General features: G+C 39.9%; 1 protein-coding gene across 1 annotated transcript; it reads left to right on the top strand.

The window, feature by feature from the left end:
* Positions 1 to 1,727: 1,727 nt before the first annotated feature.
* Positions 1,728 to 26,252, top strand: tspan17 (tetraspanin 17). Its single transcript, XM_020082047.2, has 8 exons — positions 1,728 to 2,407; positions 11,048 to 11,098; positions 14,490 to 14,636; positions 16,026 to 16,196; positions 16,646 to 16,771; positions 16,996 to 17,043; positions 20,741 to 20,857; positions 21,118 to 26,252. The coding sequence occupies exons 1-8, from the start codon at positions 2,318 to 2,320 to the stop codon at positions 21,181 to 21,183; spliced, it is 816 nt and encodes a 271-aa protein (XP_019937606.1). The 5' UTR covers positions 1,728 to 2,317; the 3' UTR covers positions 21,184 to 26,252.
* Positions 26,253 to 27,332: the final 1,080 nt, after the last annotated feature.

Raw genomic sequence — 27,332 nt, 5'->3', positions numbered from 1 at the left:
ACAATTCCTGATTTAGTAAAGTGCACATTGAAGTCATTCCTTGTTAACGGTTAGCTCTAAAGCTTTGAGCAAATCAGATGTCAGCTGGCCCCGCCCCATAGAGCCCCCCCATTTCAGAATATCCACAGACTTATACTGTTTTAATATTTAAGTTATTAACCGATTGTTATACACTTGGAGTATTTAAGATGCAACTATCACATCTAGGACCACAGTAATCCGGTTGTGCCACCTCAACAAGGATTCATAAGCCTCTTCAGTCGCCACTCTATTCAGTTAAAACTATACGATAATCTACTTCATGTATTTTCATGTACATTGATAGTTTGAATGAACTGTTATGAAAGCACTTTTTTTTATGCACACAAACAAATAACAAACGTTTGCTCATAAGTTGCTTTTTGCCCAAATGAATGACATATGCACAGGCTCAGCCACAGCGGGCTGTTTACAGACTTGTTTCATTTGGTTTTACTGTCAAGTGTTGACCTCTTTTGACTGTGCAACATACTACACATCTGTGGTGATAATTATTAGACTGAAATGTCCTCAGCAGCAACTCCTCAGGGTAAAAAAAAAGAGACCAAAGCCACATTTATCAAAGGTTCATAGACTGCCATCTGTTGGACTCCAGACAGAAGTTCAAATGAAGAGACCCTTTGATTCTGTACACGCAACAGTTTGCGTCATGGTCTCCATGTTCAGTTTCATGGTCTCCAAGAAATACTGTGGTGTGAAAAAAGAGAAATTAGGAATACAGTTTAAATTTAGTGTCCACTGTTCTTCAAGTATCATTTCTGATATATGGTTTTCACTGCAGACATTGTAACATGTAATATAACAGGAAGGAAATCACAAGTGCAATTAAAAACAGTCACGAATCATACATGTATTTAATTTAGTTCTTCCAGTGTAATTCATGATATTATATACACCAATGATTTTGCCCTAATGTCATGGGAAAATATGTGTTGGAATAAAAATCTTACACTTTTGCAGGATCAGTGCCCACATTAATTATGCATGCAGTCATCTTCATTTTCATTCACACTATGGTGACAACTGAACAGCGTGAAACTAACCTGGATGCTCACTAACACATCCTAGGATCACAAGTCACAGGATTCATATACGTGTTAGATGTCACACACAATTTATTCAATTTTTTAAAAGTGCAAGACTTGCATGAGAACTGTGAATCAAGTGTTAGTAGACAACTCAATTTTTTGCAGACTAAATATATGTTAGACTGTGGAGATATGGCCAAATGTGATATCAAAATAAAGATTTCCATAAAAGATACTGGTAATTATCAAGATAAATATCACATAAGTGTTTCTTATACGTATAAAGAGGGATTTTTGCTCATGGGTGAAGGTTGTGGTAGAGACATTTTTACAAATTTCTTGGACCAAATGATGTGTTATCTCCTCACAGTGCACAATACATTATATATATGTATATGTGTGTGTATATATATATGTGTGTGTGTGTTGATATTGTTTTATCTTTCCCCAAGTTAGACCATAATATGAAGAATTGACTAATTTCTCTTATTAAATGTAACTGATTTACAGTGGATGGGGGTCAAATGGAATCTGGGACCCATGTATTAAAATATAGTTCGATCTGATGTTTTCTTCTTAATTTTGCAGGAACTAAATGTTGAACCTCGACAGATCTGCATCTATCAACCAGAACTCAACACTACCCTGCTCTGTGCTGGGTGTTGGGTGAACAGAGAAGATCTCTCGGTGAGGTGAGGGCCCTCACTGGGACACAAGGTGCCGCTCTTGAGGTGAAAAGGGCGAGAAGCACCGCAGTGGTTTCCTCTTTGACAGCAGGGGCTTGTTTTACAGCACAAAACAACAAGGATGAAGATTTCCAGCGACGATGCAGCGGCAGCAGAGATAATGAGGAAGACGATTAGCTGAAGAGCCCCCAGCTTCATCCTGCTCCGCCGGTGTGCGCCGCCGAAGTCACGCAGGCAATTTGAACATCGACTGAACTGCAGATGAGCGAGCCTCAAAGTGTCCCCAGATTTGTTGTTGTTAGCCGCTGTTGCTAACCAGAGAAGTTGTGAGCTAGCTGGCCTAGCGAGCTAACTGTGAAAGCGAGGAGAAGCTCACTAGCCTCATGTGTTTGGTTTACTCACTGCTGTCCCGGCGGGTAAACTCGACGTCCCTTAGCTAATGGAGCCGACGAGCATCGGCTTCACCAGTTCAACACCCGCAGCTTTGGCCACCAAGCCCCCGAAGTACCAGCGGTAGTAGATAGTTACCTAGCTTAGCCGTTAGCCTCCACTATCCTTGGAAGAATGAGCAGAAACAAACACCATCATTTAAAAGGGTCCGAAGTCAGCTGCTGTGTGAAATACTTCTTATTCGGATTCAACATTCTGTTCTGGGTAAGTTACTTCAGTCACCGTGTGTTGTTTCTTCTGATGTCACATGGAAAATAAAGCTAATGTGGCTCATTTAAAGTATGTTGAAAGATTCTGGGAGTTAGCTTAACGTTCACACCGTCGATGAAGGCAAATTAAAGCAGAATAATACACGATGTTTCACTGTTATTATTGGTTAACATAAGTTAAAACCACTAGTAAAGTTTGAAAGTAGTCATTCTTCTGCCATGTGTTGTTGTTATTGTTGTTGTGGATAGGTGTTTATTTGTGTTAGGCTGCATACTAGAGTAGCTTCATTGACTTAGAGGTCGTTTCTTGATTGATTTTTGGTGCAGGACAGTCATTCAAAATTAGCAAAAAAGCTAAAAACATTGTTGCCATAACTTTAATAGACTATACATATATAAAATATTACAATATAATTGCTCAATGTATTTCAGCAGAAGTCTTTTTCTGTATGTGGGGAAACTCTTCTCTTACGAAACTCACGAAATGACTAATGGTGCTGAGTAAATCGTAAACATATCCAGGCTATTTGGATATTTTACTGGCTGATCCAGTTTTTTGAAAGCGTAAATGAGTCTCAGCTCATGGTTTGGTGGACAAATGAAGTATAGCCAGAGATTGAAGCTGGGCTAATGTTGGTCCCTCTCCCTGCTTTGACCCGGCAGTAAGCAGTGGTGCCATTGTGTTTGAGTCTGAGAGAAAGCAGGAGACTCATCTGCATTGTTAGGCCAGTGGCAAGTGAGACCACATCTCCTTTACAATGCCCCCTCCATCTTTATCCTCCCACCCTCAGTCTGAAAAGTTCTTCTGTTTGGTCTCCCTCACCCCTCCCTCCCCGCCCAACTGCGTTGCCTCTGTGCAACTGGTGTAGTACAATGTTTGCGAGTGAAGGAATGGCGTTTCTGTCTGCCTCAGAGGGTCTACTCACACAGTGCTTGAAGGAAAAAGACAGACAGGCCTGAATACCACCCAGCCCTCCTCTTTCCAAGCACCCCTTTCACTGTGTCCACAACTATAGTGTTCAGGCTCTGTGGGACACCATTGTTTCCCTTCATTCACACACCCACTAACACACAAAGAGGGGTGGTGAGAACAAAGATTGGGGGGAGCATAGGGTGTGATCCTGCATTTTCTCCCCTCGTATTCTTGTTTCGTCTAATCCACATGCAACTGGCTCTCTTCCTACTCGCCCTCCTTTCGTCACCACCTCCCTATTCCTCCCTTTCACTACATGGGAGCATTACACCATACCTGTGTCATGTGAGTTAATATGAACTGCTTAGCATGCCACAAGCCAGAGTTTGTTGTTTGTTATTATATAAAAACTGCCCAGATTCATTTAAAACTTTGCCTCACAATTGAAAAGCACTTTAATTGAATTGGATTGAGCAATCAACCAGGAAATATTGAGTCATAGGGCTGTAGTGTTGTGTCTGACTCATTGGGTCTCTTCAGACTGTTCGACACTCAGGCCAAGCTAACAGTCCTGTGTCTGAGCTCTCTGTGACACAGTGAAACAAGTTCCAGCTCGCTGGATGTTTCCGTTAATAATCACTCGAAGATGTTCTCCCCTTGTCTGTGTGCTGTGAAACTGGATATGACAGACAAGCCAGTGCATTGCTGGAATAGAAAGAGATGGGGTTTATTCTCCACAAATCAACCCATTTGTCTTCCCCATAGTGATGTTGTCAGGCTTGAAAATGCTGCCCAAATTGAGACAGAATGCTTGGAGGACCCTAAATATTGTGAACAAAATAGAGCAATAAAACTTGGTGCTATTCTTCTGTGTGAATTCTTCCAGCGCCCGGACACGTTGACAGCCAGACATTCTCACCCAAGAACAACCAACCTTCCCTCGTCCTTAGAATAGATGAATTCCTCACATCCACTTAATTAATCACATTTTCTGCCTGAGCTGCTGAGATGTTTGGATACTCTGCATGATATAATTAAGAGCTTGTTAAGCTGTAACCAAGTTGCCGAGTTGGTTGGATGCAGCTTGTGTGTTATTAGCCAGCTACAGCTCGAAATGTCTGTTCGCATTTGGCACAAAAATGCACGATGGTTGATTGCATCAGAAGAAAAACACGTGTGAATGCAGCCTTTTGAGGACGCATTTGAAGTAGTATGATGTGGACAGAGATGGGCTGTAAGTTCTGTAAGGGAGAACGAACCTGTGATTTTAGTGTCCATGATCTTGCATTGCAAAAAAAGGACTAGATAGGAGTACACTATCCAGGTACTGAAGTTGCACCGCATGCTGCCATACTTGTCGACGTGAACATAATCACTCAAAACAGCAACTGCAACAGTGTATCTATGATGCATTGTGTTGAATGAAAGCATGTACTTTTGTGTGTGTTAGAGCTGAAACAGTTAGTTGATTAATCACTTTATCAGTCAACCAATTAGTTGCTTAATGTTTTTCAAGAAAATTTAATCATCATAAACTTTTACAGCTTCTAAAATTTGAGTATTAAATACATTGCCTCATCAAATGGGACAGTAATTGAATATCATTTGGTGTTTGGGTCATTGATCAGATATAGCAAATAATCTGTCTACAGTATGTGACCTCAGGCTCTGAGAAATCACTAGAGCATTGTCACTATTTTCCGGCAAAATATCTTGAAAAAATTGAATAATCAAAAAAATAATCATCAGGTTAACTGATAAATAATTGTTGTATCCCCAGCAACTAACATGACAATCTTCCACAACACAGCTGATGCACACTCACATATTACTTTATTAGGAACATCATACTAACTCTGTGTAGGACCTTCCTTTGCTCTTAAAACCACCTGAATTATTTATGACATGGATTCCACTTGATGTTTGAAACTTTCCTTTGAGATTGTGTTTCACATCATTTCTGCAGATTTGACAGCTGCAGATTCATGCTGCCAATCTCTGTTCTTTCATATCCCAAAGGTGTTTTATTGGATTCAGTTCTTGTCACTGAGCAGGCCACTGAAGTTCACAGATCTCACTGTCTTGTTCATGAAAGCAGTTTGACTTTTACTTTGTGACATGGAGCATTATCCAGCTGGAAGTCTACATTAAGGCCACAAAGGGATGAACTTGGTCAGCCATGATTGACTGACCATGGTGTTAAGGGCACAAAGTGAGACAATCAAACATGTCTCTCTCTTGTGTCCATTCGTACTTTAGTAAAATTTAAGTTTCATCAGACCAGGTTCTGTTTTTCAGTCTTAAACCTCGCTGCTGCAGATTTCTGTTCCTGGCTGACAGCAGTAGAACATAATGTGTTATTCTGCTGTTGTTAAACCGCCCCCCCCCCAAGGTTTGACATGTTGTTCAAGTTGAGATGCTTTGCTGCTCACCACAGTTGTAAAGAGTGGTTTTCTGACTAACTGCCTTCCCATCAGCCTCAACTATTCTGACCTTTCTCATCAGCAAGGCGTTTCCATCTGTAGATGTACCGCCCAATGGATGTCTTTTGTTTTTCACACCATTCTGACTCAAATCCAGAGGCTATTGTGTGTGACAATGTGAATGTAAACAATCATGCCCATGTCAAAGTCACTAAGATACCATCTTTGTCTGCATTCTAATGTTTGATGTAAACATTGACTGATAAAACTGTATCTCCAAATTCACTGCTCTGCTTGGTGATTGAATGCATGAGTAAGCAGGTGTACAGGTGTCCCTGCGCTCACTGAGTATACATATCCATGCCGAGACACCAAATAATGTCTATTTTCTAGTTTCTAGCTGTTAGTCTGAGGATAAATGTCTATGTTTTTCTGTTCGGTAGTATTTGCTGTCTACTGCAGATAAAATCAAATGTGAACAGGGAGGCAAAGTCCACTCACTAAAGGATTTTTCTTTTCTGATTTGTTCCGATTTCTGCTCTGATACCGTGTCTCAACCGCAGTCTGTCTCAGTTGGGTCTACCCTGCACAATGTCTCCAGCTACAAGATAATAGCATTGACAGGATCTAACGTTCTCTCGATTATAGACTTAGATAGTCCATTCCCGTCAGATACATTTTGGACCTGAATCCAATTTCAGTCTCTTGTATCATTGCTGCTGTTAATCAGCCAAATAGATTCATTGATTTTGCAGTATCAAGCACAGAGTAGTGTGAATGCAAAATCTGTGGAAGTGATACTTTGCTTTGGAGTCAGACAAACTAAACATTTTGTTCACCCTGTTGGCAGTGCTGCTTTTATCGTATTATCAAGAATGACTGCATTCACACAGTGGGACACATTAGATATTCAGCTTTTTGGGGAGTCATTGAAAGGGCAGTCTCACTTGAGTAAGTCCAGTGTGTGTGTGCGTGTGTGCAGGCAGCGTGAAGCTTGGTTTGTCTGCTAGTTAGTTAAGGTTAATGGGATCAGCTGGCTTAAAAGGCAACTTCTCATGTGTTGATAATCACTGTGTCCACAAGTAGAGGAACGCTTTGCTCTGGACTGGGAAATACACATTGTGTACAGCAGTACTTGACAGTGAAATAATCTTAGCATCCTGATTTGAATAACAAGGCTGACACAAGGACGTCCAAGTCCAGACATTGTTATTTGCATACTGGTTTAAGAACAGCGATAAAGACACAGGGATTTTATAATAGGATAAATATACACAGAGGAATAGGAAACCAATTACTAACAAGAGCAGGTGAGATTTAAATAAACAAACCCTGAGAGAGTTTTAAAAAGCACAAACAAAAGCATGTGTAAATAAAGCAAGATCAAACAAAGAAGCAGTGCTTTATTGTTATTGGTTTTGTGGCAAAATTGTTGAGACATTCGTTCACCACAGATGAGTGTAGAATGTTTCTAAAATTGAATTTGTTACTTTTTCACTTAGTTTTTTCCACCAACCAGTAAAAGTACATTTTTTGTGGAGATTATTTTGTCTGGCAGTGGCATATGTTTTTCTTTGCCACCAACTGACCTGAATTTGACTCCGCTGCCCACATTATACTGCGGAAAAACTAACAAGCATGACACAAAGGCAGGTTCAGTTCAATTTCAGTGTACTCATTCAGTCAAATTCACTTGGATTCAAACCTTATTGTCCCACGAAGGAAACTGTGTTTGCAGATAGGGCTTTTAAATGCACACATTATATGGTTTAACATAATGGTGACTTTACATACGCAACACTCAAACAACCATTGTTCGTCAGGGCACCAGTGACCATTAAGTGAAGTGTAGTCAGCTTCCAGTGCAGTCACAATTATGTGATGGTCATACTGGGAATGATATTTAGCCATGGATGGCGCTTGGATTACGCCAATTTAGGATTACTAGTACAAGAAGGACCAGTCTACATTTCAGTCATCTCCAGAACACATAGAGCTTTGAAGGGAACTAACTAGGACTGCAGATATGAAGCCGGCAAATACGCAGCGTCTACCGTCTACTGGTGGTGGAGATTTACTTTACTTGATGCTAGAACCCAAATACTGTCCACTGTCATACGCACCCTGAATGACAGGCACAGCAGAAAGTTTGTTGGCAACTAAGAAAGTTGTGGAAGGTACTTTTTTTAAATTGTATTACTCACTGGTCATATGTTGGCATTAAAAAGGGATTAAACACATTTAAATTGTTTCACATTCTTACATTATAGAACCTTCAAATTTACTTAAGTTCTGTCTTAATTCTTCATAATTTCTGATCTGGACATGTTCAGTTTTTGTGTATTTCATGAATAAAATTGATGGAAATATTCCAAGACTGAAAAAGAGATAGTAAACCCAATTGATAGGCTACCAGGCATGGAAACATCCATGGCTGTCTCATTTACTGCTGCCTACGAGGAAAACTGAGACTATAGCCATGGCACTTGATGTGCTTTTATGTACTTTTGACCAGAAAAAATAACAAAATTGGCCATATAACGGAAGTACTGTTCTGCTGTTTTACTTTAGAAGCACCAGAGTAAAAAGGCAATCTTTTCTTAATGGATTATTGGATAGTCCACAGCACAGATGAAGCAGGGGAGATGGAGAGAGATGGGAGGAGTCTGTAGTTAATCATCAGGGCATCATGTAATTGATTAGCTTGAAGTGGTAGTAATATTTATTTTAAGTGCCTGTAATTAACATGAAATACTACATGATAAACAGCAGGACACGTGACATCAGTCATTGTGGTTTGTGTTCTCTTTGTCAGCTAAGTGCTCTGGTATCATTAGAAATGAGAAACTCTCGTAATGTTCTTGCTCCAAGCTATTCTTAATCATCTCTAGCTAATTATGACAGTTTTATTTGATCTTTAGGTGTTATATTGAGAGATATTTGTATTTAGGAAATGAGTTTTGTGTGTGCCAGATATTCTTGAAGTTTTATCAACTGACCGATTTCCTGTCTAGGACAAAGAAATAGAGACAGGAAGAACATCAGACACGAAGCCGGAAAGTGTTAACCTTCAGAAAGGAATACATTTTATATTGGTGCATCATAACCTTTTTTTGGAATGTTCATATGGAGTTCAGACAAATGCTAATGAGTGTTTTGTTGAAAAAATTCAAACTGTTTTAAGGCAGCGACCGGATGGCAACCTCAGGGAATTTTTCTCATGAAATGGCCACCTTGATTCAACATGGATTTTTCTGTCTGTGAGGCAGGATTGTCTCATTTGGAAAGATGGCACAGTTTTGCCTTCAGGTTAGACCAAAGACGCTCCTTCATGATTGTCGCCGCAGTCCGATTAACTGAATTTATATTTTGGAGAACACAGCAGTGTGGTCACTGAGCAGTGACTGAACACACACAGACAACACAGTGAAACATTGTTTTTTATCGAGGTTGGTTTGCCCATAAAACTATTAGGAAACCAATATTACACAAATTATACCTTCTCGCTTGTGACATCCATAATTAGAGGCACTATGTTTTTGAGACTGTTTGTCTGTCCAACAGTTTCTCGTGAACCCGTTCTGCAGAAGTAGGGAACAAAAGGGGAGCATGTGATCATATATCCTGCAACTTCACTGGTTCGCACAGGCTAAGAAAATAATAAATTTCCTTTGAACATACATTACATCCGTGCACTTGTCATTTTATTAGAGATGCTTATTTTATGCTGTCTAATACAACAGTGGCTGCTGTTAAACTGTACCGCTTTGTACAAAGAGTTATGTGTGTTGTTTAACTGTCCGTCATTGACTTGAATGGGGTGAAAAAAAACTTGCGTGAAACATACAGAATGCAGCTCAACAACATCCCCGTCTACATCCTCCAAAATAAACATACAACTGAATGAACACATCGTCTTTACAGTTTCAACAACAAAATACTGCATCTACAAAGACATTCTGTAACAATACACTTGAGGTGGAGCTGTACAATTGTGGTCTCCATGCTGTAAACTGAGAATTGTTTTCTCTGTCGTGTTTTCTTTGTGCTCTTGGTAATTATGTGGAGTATTTTGAGTCAGAGGCTCGGTGGTTTAATACTCTCGCTCTGTCAGTCTAATCTCCCCTGACTGAGCTCCAGCTGCCTACCTGTGCGTCACTTTCAAGCCGAAGCCACCACACCCTTCACTACAACTGCTTGGGTAACTACCAGGTCAACTCAGCAGCAGCAGCACCCCCTCCCAGTTACTGCTGCTGCTGTTGTTATTATCACACTGTCGGCCCTGTTGTGCATTGACAGGTTTTTTTTTTTTTTCTTGCTTTATTTAATCAACATCACAGCACTATGATTTAACTCAATTTCAATGTAATTTCCATTGTTATGTCCTTGAAGTGCATTACCATACCAAATCTCTTACAAATTACATTTTTAGGTAGCTAAGAAACTGGGGATCTCTACTGACACGTAGTCTAATATAATCTTGAAGACTCTCTGCTGTATATTTTCATTTTGTGTTTTTTTACTTTGGATGGTCCAGTGCTTTGGTCACCCTGTACTTTCTGAGGTTCTTCTTATGTGGCTTGATTTAAACTGAGCCCTGCAATCTTTCTTCCCTTTGATGGGAGACTAATAAAGGAGGGATTTACCTTTAACACATCCTGCGGCCTCTTACACAGCCCAGTGCAATGACTTAAACCTGCAATAACTGGCAATGATTCTCCCTGTCCACAGCTAGTTTAAACGACAAAAGTCTTCTGAGAGATCACTGTTGTTTAAAACCTCTGAAGCCAATTTTCTTCCTAAAAGCGATAGTTCTTCATGGACTCACTATAAACTGTCAGGTTTAGAAGAGTACTTGGAGGTTAATTAGAATTTGTGTCTTGTCCCTTTTTTGCTGTGGGCAAGGATGTATTGGGAAAAGGTGATGTCATGGATTACTTTTGATTAATCAGAGTTTAACAAAAGAAAAATTACTGAAGACAGTTGTTGGGTTGTTTTTACATGTGTTTCCATGGAGACACCACTTCAAACCATAAACGACTGAATCCCACCCTCACAGTCTTGATGGAAGTTTTTGAATGTTACACTTAAGTGTTCAAACTTGATTTTTCACTTCGATCTTTGAATTGGGTCAATGCTCATTAAGTCTCAAGTATTCATGCTTTTTTTACAAATGCTGAAGAAGTAAAGTGACATTTTTAGATACTTGAAACTGGAAGGATGTAAAATGGTCTGCTAACTTATGGGTATGGCTGATTTTTTTGTGACAGAAGATCCTCTTCTCTCTGCTTTGTTTTAGTTACTAGGCGCAGCATTCTTGGGCATCGGCTTGTGGGCATGGGCGGAGAAGGTAAGTATAAACACATGCACACATAAACACACACTGGTGAAGTACAACATGACTGCCTCAACAGCATAGCTCAAATTCCACCGTCCTGGCCGAAACAAGCTGGAAGTGCAGTTTGCTGGAGGGAGTTTAGGTGGGAGCGGAGAGTTTGAGAGAAGTGGTGTGGAAATATGGAAGTCAAAGAATGAGTATTTAATGATCAGGTCTGCTGCACTCTAGAGGATAGTTGGGCCAACTTTTGATCCGATTCGCCCCTTCTGACAATTATGGGGCCGTTCCTGACTGTCGGTGCTGATAATCTGCCCAAATAATCCTGAAGTGTGAGGGGTTTACAAAATAATCTTAATGCTGCTGATCGAGTCGAAGCCTCCCTGATCTCAAAACGTAAATATCAAACATATATACCATAACTGGCTCCTACAGGAACCTGTACAGGAACCAATGACAGTGATCTGACCAGCAAGCATCACGTATTTGTATACTGTAGCTGCAACTAAAAATAACTATACATTTCCAACTCACCTCTAATTCACGATGCAATATGTATAAACCAATTCTGTCTTCTCAGCCGGACTACATCCATAGTTTTTTCTCTCTCTTTTTGTGAGTGCACCCAGCTGACAACGTCAGTCCTCCTCCATATTTGTCTTTCTACTGAAGTCACATTTAATTATGCAACTTTCTCTGAGATCTCAAGTCTCTGCAATTGCCATTGTGGAATTGTTTACTACCAAAGGCAAGTGTGTGGTGTTATGTTCTCATGATTATTATATAAGAAATCTGTTAAATTTGTCTCTGTGGTCTCTCACGTTTTAACAATCGGTTAAGAGTTGAAAGTCCTCTAGTGTGCACCAGGCCTTAGTTACCTTAGGAAATTAACAATGTTACTGCAGCTCATCAGTTGAAATATTGGAAGAGCTGCTAGGACAGAATTAATGAACTGGCCCTTCAGATTGGGAAAGTATTTACTATTTATTTCCCTCAGTGCAGGCCACAAATGTCAGGTGTCATGTTTATGAGAGGTTGATTCAAAATTCAAAACAGAGTTTACAGTCAATTTGTTCATTAATTACCTAGAAAATGTCCCATTCAGTTCAGTAAATGCTATGGAAGCTTGTACTCATTAGTAACATCATGGCCATGAACTCTGCAAATAGGCCTGCACCTTTGTGGAACAGAGTGAATAATTCAAAAGGATTTTGCCAAATGATGAATAGCGGGTACTGGAAAGGCACAATGGTGAGTTTGAGTCTCAGTGACTAAGCTGATTAGTTTCAAGCCTGCTGCGTGCAGCCAGACCACATTATTGTTTCAGGGCCTCATGCTTAAATTCAAATGAAGGAAGTTTATTCTGCACCAGTGCCATAAAAACACAAGAATGCAGTATTGTCCTGCAGTTGTCCCTTAGCTCAGTGCAGAGAAGCTTAAGTTAAGCAGTATGAGATTTCAGCTTCTTGGGCTTCAGCTGCAGGTTTTGTGTGCACTATATGTGAAAAACAAACAGTATGTCAGTACTGAGAGCAGGGGCCCACATTTACAAACAATAAATGGTGGGTTCCCTTTAGGTGAGAGACGTTGTGAGACCACCCATGAATCAGAACACCTATTATATTTAAACAAGCTTTTATACCCACAAACAGTGCTCCTCATGCTGCACTACACAGTGAAAGTAAAGGTGACCTATTACGCTTATTTCCAGCTCTATATTTTTACTCTGGAACTCCAGAAATTCAAAAAAAGATCAACAAAGTCTATATTTGACTAAAATTGCCTGTTACACAGCCCCTCATTTAAGCCTCTGACAGAAACAGGCAATTTTAGCTCAGAGCTTCTTAAAACCGACAGCCAAACCAGTGCTTGTTAGCGGCGCCTCATCCTCTTTACTGGTATGGAGGTTCTGAAAGCAAACTGTAAAACTAAGAAACAAAACATAATTGATTGTAAATAGCATCTTCTCAAATCCATCAGTTCATGTTTGAGCCTGAATATGAGAGTGGGATGAACATCCGCAGCAACAAAGGTTACAGCAGGATGTCAGTGTTCGGTAAATAGTTACACCCATTACCTGCTTATTGTGTGGATGTAGTCCCATCACAATCCTTTTATGAAAGTGTTTCTCTATATACCCTTTTTAATCATTGTACGTGTTGGAAAAGTACCAAAATGCTTAAGTGGGAAAAAGTCTGAAGTCATGTAATCCAAAAGCTAACATTGCCAGTAAAATGTGATTCTGCTGTCGCCAAATGTCTGTACTGTTGGTTGTTTGTTTGCAGGAGTACATGCAATCCATATAAAACTACTCAAGTCACCTATTTTGGGAGAACAAACTGTGCTCGGAGGGGATGACTGTGTGAAGAAATCTGTGACGAACTAATATCAGCTTTTCGTAAATGTATAAAACAGAAGTGAATTCAGAGCTGTGCAACGCAGGAGCTTTTATCTCACAAAGATTACTTTTAAATTTGAAACTTTAAAGGTTCAGTGTGTAGAATGAAGTGATATCTAGAGGTGAAGTGTCATGTTGCAGCTGAACACTCATCATCTCACCCTCCCCTTTCAACATGACAGAGAACCTGTGGTGAACTTCAGTTGTCATGGAAACTCAAAAGGTTTTAGTTTGTCCAGTTAGGGCGACAGTAAAAAAACATGGCGGCCTCCACAGAGAGGACCCCCTCCATGTAAATATAAAGTTTTTAAATATAAAGGGCCCATTCTATGGTAAAGAAAACAATTCATACAATTTAGATGAAACACACCAATGAAAACATCACTATTATTATTTTACATTAAATGTCTGCCAAAAATCCCTTTCACCTAAATCTTACACACTGAACCTTTAAATATTGACATAGTATACATGATAAAAGCATTTTCCATTGGACAGAGTCATTGTCTTCAAAGTGTAATATACGTTTGAGAAATGGGCCGTTCTTCCAAATAAAACATGCCTTTTGTCAGTGTAAGGCATGATGCAGCCCAGAGACTGACAGGAAAACATGTTCGTGTACACTGTGGCCTCGGGGCTGTGGGGCCGGAGAGGAAGGACAGATCTCTGCTGTGAACATTTCTGTCTCCTGATAAAAGTGACTTATTTTGTTGGCTGGACTGTGGTCTACCAGAGTTTGAAATTGTGTTGTTGATAAACTGATAACATATACCCTGTGGGGGTTGTTATTTTATTTACAAAGCAACACATTTGATGAATACCAGTTAAATCCAGTTGGCTTCTTGGGTGTGTCATTACTTCAATACTTATTTTGACACTCGACTCTTTTTAAAGCTCAAGAATGAGAGATTTTCATGAGACCTTGTAAAAGAGATGATGAGGATTGATTGAGGAAATATTATAGTCAGAATTTAAACCACCGCCTTTTGTTTTTCTCTTCTCCCTCAGGGTGTGCTGTCCAATCTGTCATCCATCACAGATCTAGGGGGTTTCGACCCTGTGTGGCTCTTCATCGTCGTGGGAGGGGTCATGTTCGTTCTGGGCTTTGCTGGCTGTATTGGAGCTCTCAGAGAGAACACCTTCCTGCTTAAATTTGTAAGCCAGCTCCTGATTCTCTCTGCACAGACTCCATTTTACCCACTTCACACCCCTTTAGATCTGCCGTTCACACCAGAGCTGAGGCTGTCAGTGTAGCAGGTGTCCCTTTGCTTCACCCGAGCCAAATGTTATGGGTGATTGCATGGCATTAAAATGCGTTATCTCATCACTATTCCAACTCCTACAGAAAGTAATAATCAGAGACACTGATCTATTTCTAAAAAGCCATACAAATATTTCCACTGTGTCAAGCAATGTTTTCTTCAGTGGCAACTTTTTGGTTTTGATCCAAAAGATGAGAATTGTTCCGAAGGGCATGACGTCAACATTTTAGGATGTTTATTTGTGTTCAGCTGTATTGATGAGCATGAGACATATGAGTGACATAGACAAACTAGCCTTGTTGCTGGCTGTGATTCTGAGTAGCTATTAACTCCAGCCCATGTCCATTAGCAACAATAAGTCAGGCGTCAGAGTGAGCAGCTAATGTGTTTTTGTGCATTTATCATAATCCCTGTCTCGTCCTACATTTACTGTAAAGGGATGATATAAGGGTACTTTTGGGACTGTGGTTTATGTATCCACGCTCTCACTCAGCAAATCAGGACCCATCTTACCAACAGACCTGCACAGGGACACATGAGAGCTGTCGTCTTTTCCAAGAAATACTAGAAAAAATGTTGTTCTGGCCCTTTGCTACATTGGCCCTGAGAGCTCAAAAAGAGTGTATTTTCAGTCATTTAACAGCACGTGCACAGCAATAGGAAACACACCGCAAATACTCCACCAACACTACCAAATATGGGCAACACAACCAAATACTCACAACACTACAAGTACTCACAACACAACCAAATACTCACAGCACATAATGTTATGTTAGCTAGCTGTATAACATGCTAGCTTACTTTTTTTCAGATCAGCATTTATTGTCTCTACTGTGATGTGGTTGATCTTAAAAAGACCAAGTTAGCATGCTATATAGCTAGCGTTAGCTGGTTTCTCAATGTCAGTGTAATTCGTCAGATTATTTGAATTGGCAAATTACAACTTACTCTTTATCACTTGTTAGTGTCCCTTGGAAACACTTCGTTATGTTGCTCCTACTTTGCTGTGTTGCAGTATTTGTTAGTGTTGGGAGAATTTTGTTGTATTGTGAGTATTTGCAGTGGGTCTTCTATGTGCGGCACGTGTGTTGCCACAATGGTGAAAATGTTTTCTCTATTTGCATGTATTGTGTTTATTTGTGTGTTTTCTTGTGTTTATTTTATTGAACTCTCAGGGCCATCACAATTTACAACACAAGATACACAGACGATGTGACGAAGTGACACATTTTTTGTGTGTTTGTGTGTTTACTCTAATGTGTGTCTTGTACTTTTCCAGTTTTCTGTGTTCCTTGGTTTGATCTTCTTCTTGGAGCTGACAGCAGGGATCCTTGCCTTCGTCTTTAAGGACTGGATCAAAGACCAGCTCAACTTTTTCATCAACAATAATGTGAAGGCCTACAGAGATGACATCGACTTGCAGAATCTCATTGACTTTGCCCAGGAATATGTGAGTCCACACTAACTGACACTAGCTTGTGTTTCTTGGCCGTAAGAAGTCAACAAGAAATGTTTGTTGTGTACTTGTTTAAAAGCTGATGTTCAATCTGCTCAGCTCTGGGCCGAGAGGAGAATGAGGCAGCTTCTGCAGCTGTGCAGTAAATCTCATGTTTAATGTGATTTAATTTCCTTCAAATGATTATCCAATTATATGAATGAAACGGTTTAGATAATTGGCTCCCATGTGAAAATGCTGGGCTCTGTCATGTCGCACTGTAAAGCTAATTAGATCTGCTGTTGTCTTGCCATTTGAGTCTGCCTGTCTGTAGGTTGCTACCCGCCCAAGCTAACCTGAGACAGACTCTATAGAGCTGTTTCAAGACCAGATCAGAGAAAATAAATGTGTCCGTTAGTCAAAGCTGGCAGTTTAATTTCGTGTTGTTGTTGCTGCTGTTTCAGTGGTCATGCTGTGGAGCTCATGGGCCCGACGATTGGAACCTAAACATCTACTTCAACTGCACTGTACTGAACCCCAGCAGGGAGCGCTGTGGAGTCCCCTTTTCCTGTTGTGTTAAAGATCCTGCAGTAAGTCACTCAGCAATAAGAATCAGGATTTTAATTAGTAATCTAGGAGGCAACTGCAACATTTCTTTCATTAAGAAATTAGTAATTTCCAAAAGGTATTTGAAGTTCTTCAGTCACTCAGACTTATAAATATTCCATAAATGTTTCACATCTGAGCAGTAGATGAAATTTTATCTTTAAACTCTAATGGAGTACTTCACATTTTTGTTTTGTTCCTTTTACAGGAAGATGTCATCAACACGCAGTGCGGTTATGATGTTCGGCATCAAGTGGTTAGTAACAACAAACAGATCTCTCTTCACTCATTGTTATCCTGTTTTCAGGCTACAGCTACTATTTAACTTCAGGATAACTTCCATATATATATATATATATAAATGATATTTTAGCAGTTACGGTACAGTCAATGGCAGTTGTATAAGGCATGATTGGCAGCCATTCCCCTCCTTCCTGGTTCCTGAGTGGAAATACTCCTGAGGCTTGATTGAGGTGATCTTAGCAGTTGTTCGGGTGGAGTGGCAATTGGCTTCATTTTTCTTGGTCTTGATTGGTTATACAGGGTGTCTGCAGGGCCTTAAAAAGAAGGTAGTAAACCAGTTTAGTGAAAATGAAAACACTCAAATTTGCTATTTTACAAGGTTTAACACTTTGTTACTACATTTTGTTACCACAATATTAATAGCACATTTGTCCAATGTGAATTTCTTTCTATTGTATAGCTTTGCAATACTTCTGTGTAGCTGCATTAAACTGTACAGAGCAGATCAAGCTGGGCAGGAAGTCAGACACATATTATATAGCCTTCAGTTAATTTTACAAAATCAAACACCCGCTGCAGATTCTTGATTGTATAACACATTGAATACAAAGCCACTGAATCAGAGCCAGGCGGCCCTACACACTCGTGCCAAAGCAGGTGTCAGTGTTTACAGCTTCGAAGAGAGAGAACTGTCCTGGTTGCAAAGAAAATAAAAACATCACAAAAGTGAATTGCAGGATCAGCTATCGGGCAAACTTGTTCTCTTTTCTCCAAGTTTTATGTCAGCAAATAACAGTCACATTACGTTTATTTGCATCTGTCTCATGTCTGTCTCTCTCACAAAAGCTGCTTTCAGACATGCACTGGACTCCACAGATCCCCCGTATTTTCTCCGGTTGTGAACACGTCCGTTCAGAAAACACAGCTGCGTTGTGCATGTGTGAAAGGCAAACTCTGGGTAAACTCCGTAGCCATTTCTCCGGATTTTACCCAGAGGTCATGTCTGAAAACGGCCTCACTGAGCTGGGCAATGCATCTCTTGTGTTTTGCTAACCAGCCACTTCCAGGGCTGTTCTGTGACTTTGTGAATGACAAAAGTGAGAGTGAAAAATGCAACTGTTTACTATATTTTATAAATGGACAAGGGTGTTCATAAACTGCAGCTTTAAATTAACTCACAAAAACAAACCACAACAGAGAATGTATGTGCATGATGCTACTCTACAAAGGCCCAGTATCTCCGTTAGTCAAGTAATTACAAATGCTAAATGGAAAGCAATGGGTTGACATTGATTAAACATTGAATTTAAAATGTTGATCAGATGGGCATGCTGGGCAGTATGGCTGCACATCTCTTAGTAAATAATAACTAAAGGACTCATCCAGTATAACTGTTCATTTATATTTGAAAAATAGTGAAGAAAATCTGGGGGAGCCAGCTTGAAGGGATCCAGTGAAGCTGATCAAATTAATAAAAGTGCATTATCTATAATTTCCAGGTGCTATAAATTTGTCAGTGGAGGAGACACTGAAACAGTCGTAACTAATCACCAGGCAGCAGAGCCAAAGCTCAGTGTTATATTTTACTCTTTTCTACATTTTGTGTTTTACACAATTTTCCTCTCCACATTGTGTCGATATTATCTTATAGAATATGTTTTCTCCAATAATACATTTATATAGATTTATACAACACCTTTCAAGGTACCCAATTTCACTTCACAAAAATACAAATAAAGTCAATGTTGTTTGTTTATGCCTCAGGTTTACTTATTGTAAACTTATTGTTTGAAGGAAAGATGGAGCAGTTTTAAAAGAGGGAGGATTGCAGTGGGAGCTCTGGGGCCTCAGGTGTGACTGTGACAATGGCAAATGGTTTACATGGCCCCGGGGTCAGGTCAGAGGGCCCCTTTATAGAATTTAGCTTTAGGGCCCCAGGGGGTCAGAGGCTCTGAACGGAGTTGAGGCTCATGCCATGAATCCCGAGGGGGTTTTGAATATAGGGGGGTCCTACCGCCACACACCACACAATGAGTTGTGTGTGTAAAATGTTACCATTACCTTAGTTTAGTGAAATTCTGAGTTTCATGAGTGTGTGTGCATTTTATCAGTTGTAATATACTGCAGGCAAAGGTGGCCCTTTCTAATGACTGAGTTGCTATTCGCGGTTTTAGAACCTCACCTGGCCAATATCATGCTGACGGTGCGATTCTCAGCAATATTTTGTTTTAAAACTGCCTCATTTGTTCAGCCAAATGTAACAGAGAGCAAATGGGAGAGAGAGTAAAGAATGCTCTGAGATACTGTTATTACTTTCGCCTTTGAGGTCCATCTCGCAGCATATCTGAACTCTGTTGAATTGATACAGTGTTCCATAGAAGTTATTGCAATCTAGATTCTTACATTTTGCAATCTCAAAATCAATATATATGTATTAAATAAATGTAAGTTCAAGGTGTCCCTGATGAAATGGTTAGAGCTCAGTGTTGCAGTGATTTTAAGGTATTTAAAAAAGGTATTGTATTAAACTTCAGGATTCCTGTCATTGTTCCATCCATCATTCTTGATGAGATATAGCTTTTTTTTTTTTAAATAAATGTATATCTGGAAACAGTTTGCTGACACAGCAGACACAGAGAATGTGAAGGGTTAAGCAGCACACAGTCTCCTCTGCATGCTTCTTGCCTTAATAACAGATTGTTCTTCTAACAGGGATAATTAGGCTCCAGTTTTAGCAGAGAGAGAAGCTTTACTACACTCTGTAATTGGCAACTCCGTGGGTTATGCCAGTCCGTTCCCTTTTCCTCTGTGTGTGGGTGTGGTGGTTACAACTCACTGCACTGCAGTCAGAAAGATTGCTGTTGCTAGGCACACTGCAATACAGTGAACCACCTGCCACTGTGTTTGTTATGAATTAATTTTCTCTCTGCATGCTCTTGTGCTGTCGCCCTGGCTGTTGACATTATGCCCATCAGTGATATGCACCAAGTTCCTGTGCAGCCCTTTCTTATGGATGGCAGGATGAGAAACAGGAAGAGCAGGAGACATAGGAAGGACAGCAGCACAACAAAGGCAGAGGGCTGAAATAGCTTGTGAGGAAGTTCACAGCCAGAACAACATAGTGTTTCCTGCTTTTTTCATTGGCTGCCAGGGGGCTCCCTTTACCTCCCATTGGTTGAAAGATAGCCTTCAGGTTTTGCAAGAGAACAAAGGGTTTGCCTGGTTGACTCGTCTTGAAGAGTAACAAAGAGCACTGTGTAGGCTCGTTCACACCCATTCTGATTTCCCCATTTTCAGTGTCATTGCAGCTCTAAATTACACCTTTTTATTTGCATCTCTGAACGGAGCACATACATCATCAGCCGAATCTGCCAAGGCAAACAACCATCTGTTCGATAACAGGAAACAGCTTCTGCCTGTTTGTTCAGTCACACTGTGTCCGCAGAGAAGACAGAATATACACTGCCTTCATATCCTCCATGATGTCCAGACACGTCCTCAGCAGTGAAGCAGTGAAGGAGTCAGTGGGCAAAAGGTTGCTGTGTATTTTATTTTGTCCAGGATTAGTTACAGGTCAGGCAGGTCAGATTCAGATGTTTAACTCATGCTCAAGTCCCCTCTCTGTGAGCGGATGGATCTCATGATTATTAATAAACAATTTATTAAGTCATTATTTTATTTTATTTAATCTGTTCTTTGCTTTTGAAAAGGAGCTGGATCGGCAGAAATATATCTACACCAAGGGTTGTGTGGGACAGTTTGAGAAGTGGCTTCAGGACAACCTGATCATTGTAGCTGGAATCTTTGTTGGTGTTGCACTTTTGCAGGTAAGGAGTCACTGTTTGTAGATTATTTTACCTGGACATATTCATATGAGGAAACTTTGTATATATGAAAATCACATGTATATTTAAAACAGAAAATGTGGATGGTTTTTGATTTTGTGTCATCACTGCTATCTAGTGGTGAGAAGAAGCAACATCGATCGAATCCCTGCATTACAACAGTCTGCTGCTTTTTTTTTATCAATCGTGTTGTGTTCTGATGTCACTTCCTGGTCTAACGTCCTGTGTGGCTCCCTCCTCAGATTTTTGGGATCTGCCTTGCTCAAAACCTAGTGAGCGACGTCAAAGCCGTCAAAGCCAACTGGTGACAGGAGAGGTGAGGTGAGGGAGCCCCGCCCCTCAGGCCCACAACCAGGTCAACACAGCACACTAACAGTTCCCGTCCAGCTGAGGATGGAGAGCCATGAGCCCGGTCCACTTTTCCACTGAGCTCAGCAGCACATATACACTTGCAGACGAACTGACAATAAGCGTTTACTTCTATGATTATCGATGACACTTGAATGGGGGGAGGGAGAAAATATCCCACACAAACCAAACCGTCAACACTTTGTGTACCACTCAGCTGGGATTTAATCCAAATATACAGAGGAAAGCCTTGCCTACTTCAGATATATATTCCGTTATTTTTGCTTTTTCCTCTGATTTTGTTCTTTAGACCAGTGTATTTATGGGGCACAGTTGCACAAGGACTCCTGTCAGCTTGGAGATTGAAAGCCATGGATGAAAGTAAGAGACAACAAATGAAAAACAAAGGAAAAGGGACAACAAGTCTCGTTTTTTAGGTCAAGAGTTACTTTGTCGCAGAGCCACAGTCCCACCCAGCGAGGGGTTGAATAGCTCATATAAAAGCAGCCGTGTTTTTTGACGTGATTATCCCCACTTCCTGCTGCAGGAGATGGAGGGTGGCTGGCCGGCCGGCTGGCCAACAAACACATTGACTCTGTTGCGTGTAATTTTTTGTGACCTTTTTATGACCACTGAAAAGACTCTGAACACTGGCTGGTCATGTCTTCAGCTTCAAACTGTTTCAAGAGATTTAAATTCTAACTGTAAATGTAAAAAAGTGCCATTAATTTTCTGATATTTTTGTGTCTTTTCTGTTCTTCATATGATTCTCTGCACCCCGCCCCACAATACCTCAGGTCCGGCCGAAAAAACAGAGTCAAGACTCAAAGTGATTGTACGCACACCTCAGGCTCTGAGCTTCAGCACATTCAATTTGAAATAAAATAAAGTAGGCTCTACATTAAAGTGCCAAGTCTCAGCTTTGATTTCGGTACTTTTAAGTCAACATAGAAGGAACTGTGTGGGAGATTTAACCCTTTTAACACATATTGCCCAAATATTAGGGCTTCAAAAATAATTGGACACACGTAGTCAAACAAAATTATCATATTTCATATTTTGCTTTAAATGTTTGGCAGCCGGCGACTGTCTGAAGTCTTTGACCCTCAGACATCAGCAGCCACTTTGTATCGTCCCTGGTGAGTCTCTCCTTCTCTGCTGCCTCCGTCAACCCTGTCTTTAATATTCACCAAGTCGACTGTTGCTCAGTCAGACTGAGATCAGGTGACTGACTCAGCACCTCCAGTAAATATTTCACCTCTTCACCCAAAAGGCTCTGTGGTTGCTCTGGTTGTAGGTTGAGAATCGTGGTCCTGCTTAATAATGAAATGTCGTCCAACAAGTTTTAATGTGTGTGACTGAATCTGAGCCATCAGGATGATCCTGTTCACCTGCATTTCTCCTGTCGCTTCTATTATCAGTGAAATCACCAGAAAGTTCCATCGGCAGCCACACATTTCTGAGCCCTAACACAACCAGCTCCATGTTTGACACGAGCTGTTCATCTTTTTTCCCAGAATTCCCTCTGTGTTTTATCAATCTAAAAGACTTTGGTGCTTGGCCGTTGACATGGAAACATGAACGATGTACCTGGGCAGCGTTCTTTACAATGGAATGTTTTTTTTACTATATGTACATCCATCCAATTACAGTGGACGGATCCAACTGCTCAACATGGGCACATTGTGCTAAAAGGGCTATATCTTCCAACACAATCTTTTCATGTTGATGTAACCTACTTAAATTAAAGCTGATACTTGAATTTGCTGAAGCTCGGTGCCTGCAGAACAAAAACATGTGCAACTATACAAACACTTGAGGCCTTGACTCCATTATGCTTTCTGCCAGCGGTAAAAGCATATCTATCTATGTCTGTTGAATTTACACTAACTTAACGCAGAATAACAGTGACAGTTCTTCGACAGTCACCCTGTTTGCCCTGCAGTAACTGTATTATCTGTTGATTTACTGAAGGATATTAGATTGTATTATATGGATGGCCTGGTGTGGTTAGGATTGTAGGTTATATGCTAAAGAAATACTTAATGAGAGAGTTTGTTGTTTATCTCTGAGCATCCCTCAGGCACATGGGATTGCTGGTTTGGGGCCTTTTTTACTTGACTTTATTACCACATTTGTCTTACATTTATATTTTGTCTTCTCAATTATGAAAATATTATTTTCTGTTCTTTGAATACGTCCTTTATTCCTCCTTTCCTTTCTTAGAGAGACGTGTATCCCAGGATTATTGTTTGACTTCAACAGGCACCTGTTTTAACTCATCAGTGAACTGCACATCATCTTCTTATCGTTGATGTTAGCAGTCCAAATGGAGACCAAATAACATCAGCTGGCCACAAGCTAACTGCCAAGATTTTATCTGGCTACAATTCAGATTCAATTAGGAACACCTACAATAACAAACAGCATTTCTGCATAGCCAAAATGTGAATTAATGTCCCTTTTTATGTGGGAAGTGCCAGTTGAAATGAGAAATCAAACAAAAAATTAAAAATGTTACCATATTGCTTTTATCTTTAATTCATTGTCATGTCTATTGTTTGGCCTATTTAAAAAAAAAAAAATAGAATAGTAAATACATGCTGTTGCCTTTTTGATGTTAGCATCAGTGTCAATATAACATGAATGCTGCTTTTACTTTGACTAGATTATTGATAATGTAGTGCAGTAACCAGGATCATAACAAGTCTCACCTGATTTTGCATTTGAATAATCTGCCATGTTGTCATGTTGTTTCCAGGCTGAGGAAAAATTCAGATTATTATATTTTTCCTTTCTTCGTTTAAACACAGCTCACATTGCCGTTTGTTGTTTATTATATAAAAAAACCCTCTTGTCTCACACTACAAGTTACAGCTTCTCATCTCATCCGTGATCCTCACAGAATGTAGGTCTAACTGGGTTCACTTGATCATGCTAAACGTCAATATTTTTATTCTTTTGCTATCATTATTCTATCTCACAGATGGGCTTCAGGTGAGATGAAATGAAACGCACACAAGTTGAAATATGAGTAGCATTGCTATTCTATGAAAACTATACCAAAACCTTTTCCTGCTCCACTGACTGTCTGTAGAATATACAGCTCTGTATCTATAGGTATTCATTCAGCCCCTTACAGTCGCCCGCTGTGTTTACATTACATGCCACATGTTGCTTTCGCTCCTCCTGCTTCCAAACACTACCTGATTCGACTGCACATATCTCTGCGGCTGTCATTTTGATGTATTTTTAACGCAGCGCCTGCAACAGACTGAGAGAACACGTTTTCTCTTCAGTCTTTTTTCCTTCAGCTCAAATGTAGAAACATTTACAGGATAAAACACAACTTACGGCTCGAGTAAATCCTCACCTACAGTTGCCTGATGTGACGTTGTTTTACTTCTCATTTTGTCGATCCTCCTGTTAAATGTATGAGGACTTCTTTCTTTTTTACACCTCTTTTTCTAATTTTAATGAATTAGTTGATTGGTTCAGTTGATTTTTTTAAGTTTTCCCATTGTTTTCTCATAAATCATCCTTAAGGGAAAATGTTTTCTCAGGGTCTTAAACACCCCTTCCCCTCATAAATAAAAAAACAACCTCTGGTCATGCATGCAAGGAGACTGGTGTCGTACGTGACGTTAACAGAGCGGCCGCTGCCTTTGTGAGTGATGCTGAGGGTCTGGCTGGGGCAGATGGAGGCCACGGGTGTCAGTTCTGCTGCAGCTCTAAAACAAAAAGCACCGACACTCTCTGCAGCCTCTGCCGTGTCTGGACGGATCTGCCAATAATCAGAAAGTCACCTTGGTAATGAGGTCTAAAGTGCCATAATAATCTGTAGCAGCAGCATGGCAGGACTTTCTCTATGCAGACTTTACAAAGGTGACTTGCTGGAGTATGTTTGGTTTAACAGCTTTGGCTTCTTCTATTCCTCTAATGCAGGGGGGAGCAACCAATGCTAATTGTGCTTTGTGCTTTATCATAACAGCCTCGCAATCACAAAACACCATCTTTAATTTTTTCTGCCCGTCCCTCTGGGCAAGTAAATCATTCCTGAGGAGAAGCCTTATGCATACCATGAATGTATAAGTATCAGCATGGACCTACTACAGTAAGGCGTTTAGCTTTACCCTTAAATGCACGCAATGCACAAAACCAGTGAAGTTTAGGAATGTGAATTAAAACTTGTCTAATGTTTTCAATGTTATTCTGGTCTCATCTTTTTTTTTTATTGTTTTTTTTGTGAGCATGAAAGCAAATGAGCGTTCCATTTCTTCTGTTTCCAGTGTGTGCGTGTGTGCAGGCCTGCGTTTTATATTCAATCTCAAAGCGTTTAAACTCTTTGTTTGGTTTGGCTTTTATGTCTCTTCAGTGGCTGCGGATGATTTCTAAGTATGATCAGAAATCATCTCTTCAAAGGTTTGATAATCCCTTATTGATATAAAACTTTTTCTATGATGCATTTATGAAGGATTTTCCTTCCTTTCATTCCCTTTTATTCATGTAATACTGTCCTGTGATCCTGCCTAAGCTCTCGAAGTCTGCTTATGTCCCCGTCAAATATTTCTTACAAAGGTGAGCAGCACATCACTCGAACGCGGATCATTCCTGCTTGTGTTCAGATGCCGGTCACATCACAGCACAAAGATGCAGCATAACTGATTTGTTTGTGATCATATTGAGCTGTTGACTGGTACACATTGGCTCCCAGTTGAAGAATATGAATACAGATAGATCTCTTAGACACACAGAAATGATTCTGAATATCTTTGTTCAGCCGGGCAACACAAACATTGTTTTTTTTCCCCTTAGTTTAATTAACAGTCTGTTTCCAGTTGTGTCGCGATTGCAGCAGAACACAACAAACAAAACTGTACTGTCGATCAGTTGTTATTTTAGTTTCGACCCGTCCTCTCTGACGGGCAGCCTTGTAAAGAAATGTAAATGAAAACTGTGGGACATGGTCTGTTACACTGTATATTGTGTTAGAATACGCCTCTTTCATATATTAAAGGATTTAAGATAACAGCAGTGCAGTGGGTGTTTTATTTCCAGTAATTTTATTATTATTATTTTTATTATTTCCAGTTTTTAATTTCGTACTTCATTTCAAAACAAAAGTATTTTTCAATCAGATACGTTTATATGATGTGTAGTTGCAGATTGTTTTGTAGATTAGGAATATACACACAACGCATTTGACCAGTTCAAAAAATGTAAAGATTCATTATTAGCTTAAAAATGACTCTGCAATATAAACAGCAGTTTAAAAATAGTTATTTAAAACTATTAATGTGAACAGTAATATGAAAAATTTGCTGGAGCAACTTTAATGAATTACTTCAGGTGGTAACACACGAATGAAATAAGTTTTTTCAACCTCAAATTAGCAACAGTGTGAATATGTTGAAAATGCTGAATGAGAAAAAAAATCAGTTCATTTGTATGTTACCAATTTCAGTACTTTATCATTACGTTGCTAATGAATTTTCTTTTTCTGCGGATTTTGTTTTCTGAACCTTTTAGTTTTATTGTTTTAATTGTAATCATATTTCTTGTTTGTGTTTTTCAGACTTAGCAGCTACGCTCTGTCAGACAGTGGCTAGAATTGAAGCCTGAATGCTGCAGTAATTGTCCCACTTACACTGGAAGGTTTTCTGTATATTTCAGGGTGTATGATTAAGGAAATGTTTGAATTCATCATATGATGGATGAGTCAGCCAACAGAGGGAGACAAACAGTGACGGTGAGCTCACACACTCACACACACACACACACACACACACACACACAGACTGACTCAGTTGTGCTGTGACTTTATCGTTTATCCTGTAAGGCAGCAAACAACTGCAAAAAATATATACTGTTTAAATTAAACAAAGCAGACTGATAAATGAGCACATGATGTTAACACTACTGTTTAAAGATCAGCTAGAAGCCTCACAAATCCATCCACTTCCCTGTCACTTCTGCCTTTAGATGTTGAGATGAAAGCGAGAGATTTTTTTAATGTTCTTTTATCGATGAAAGATAAAATACTGTGGGGTGGGGGGGGGGGGGGGGGGGAGCACAAAGCAGAGCTGTTCTCTTGACAATGCACAAATAA

Source organism: Paralichthys olivaceus, chromosome 9, assembly GCF_024713975.1.
Source record: "Paralichthys olivaceus isolate ysfri-2021 chromosome 9, ASM2471397v2, whole genome shotgun sequence".
Classification (NCBI taxonomy): domain Eukaryota; kingdom Metazoa; phylum Chordata; class Actinopteri; order Pleuronectiformes; family Paralichthyidae; genus Paralichthys; species Paralichthys olivaceus.
This window is presented reverse-complemented; position numbering and strand designations above follow the sequence as displayed.

Coding starts and splice junctions, on each gene's coding strand:
- tspan17 (XM_020082047.2), top strand. CDS start 2,318: ATGAGCAGAAACAAACACCATCATTTAAAAGGGTCCGAAGTCAGCTGC. Junction 14,637..16,025: donor ACACCTTCCTGCTTAAATTT/GTAAGCCAGCTC, acceptor GTACTTTTCCAG/TTTTCTGTGTTCCTTGGTTT. Junction 16,772..16,995: donor GTTGTGTTAAAGATCCTGCA/GTAAGTCACTCA, acceptor TTCCTTTTACAG/GAAGATGTCATCAACACGCA.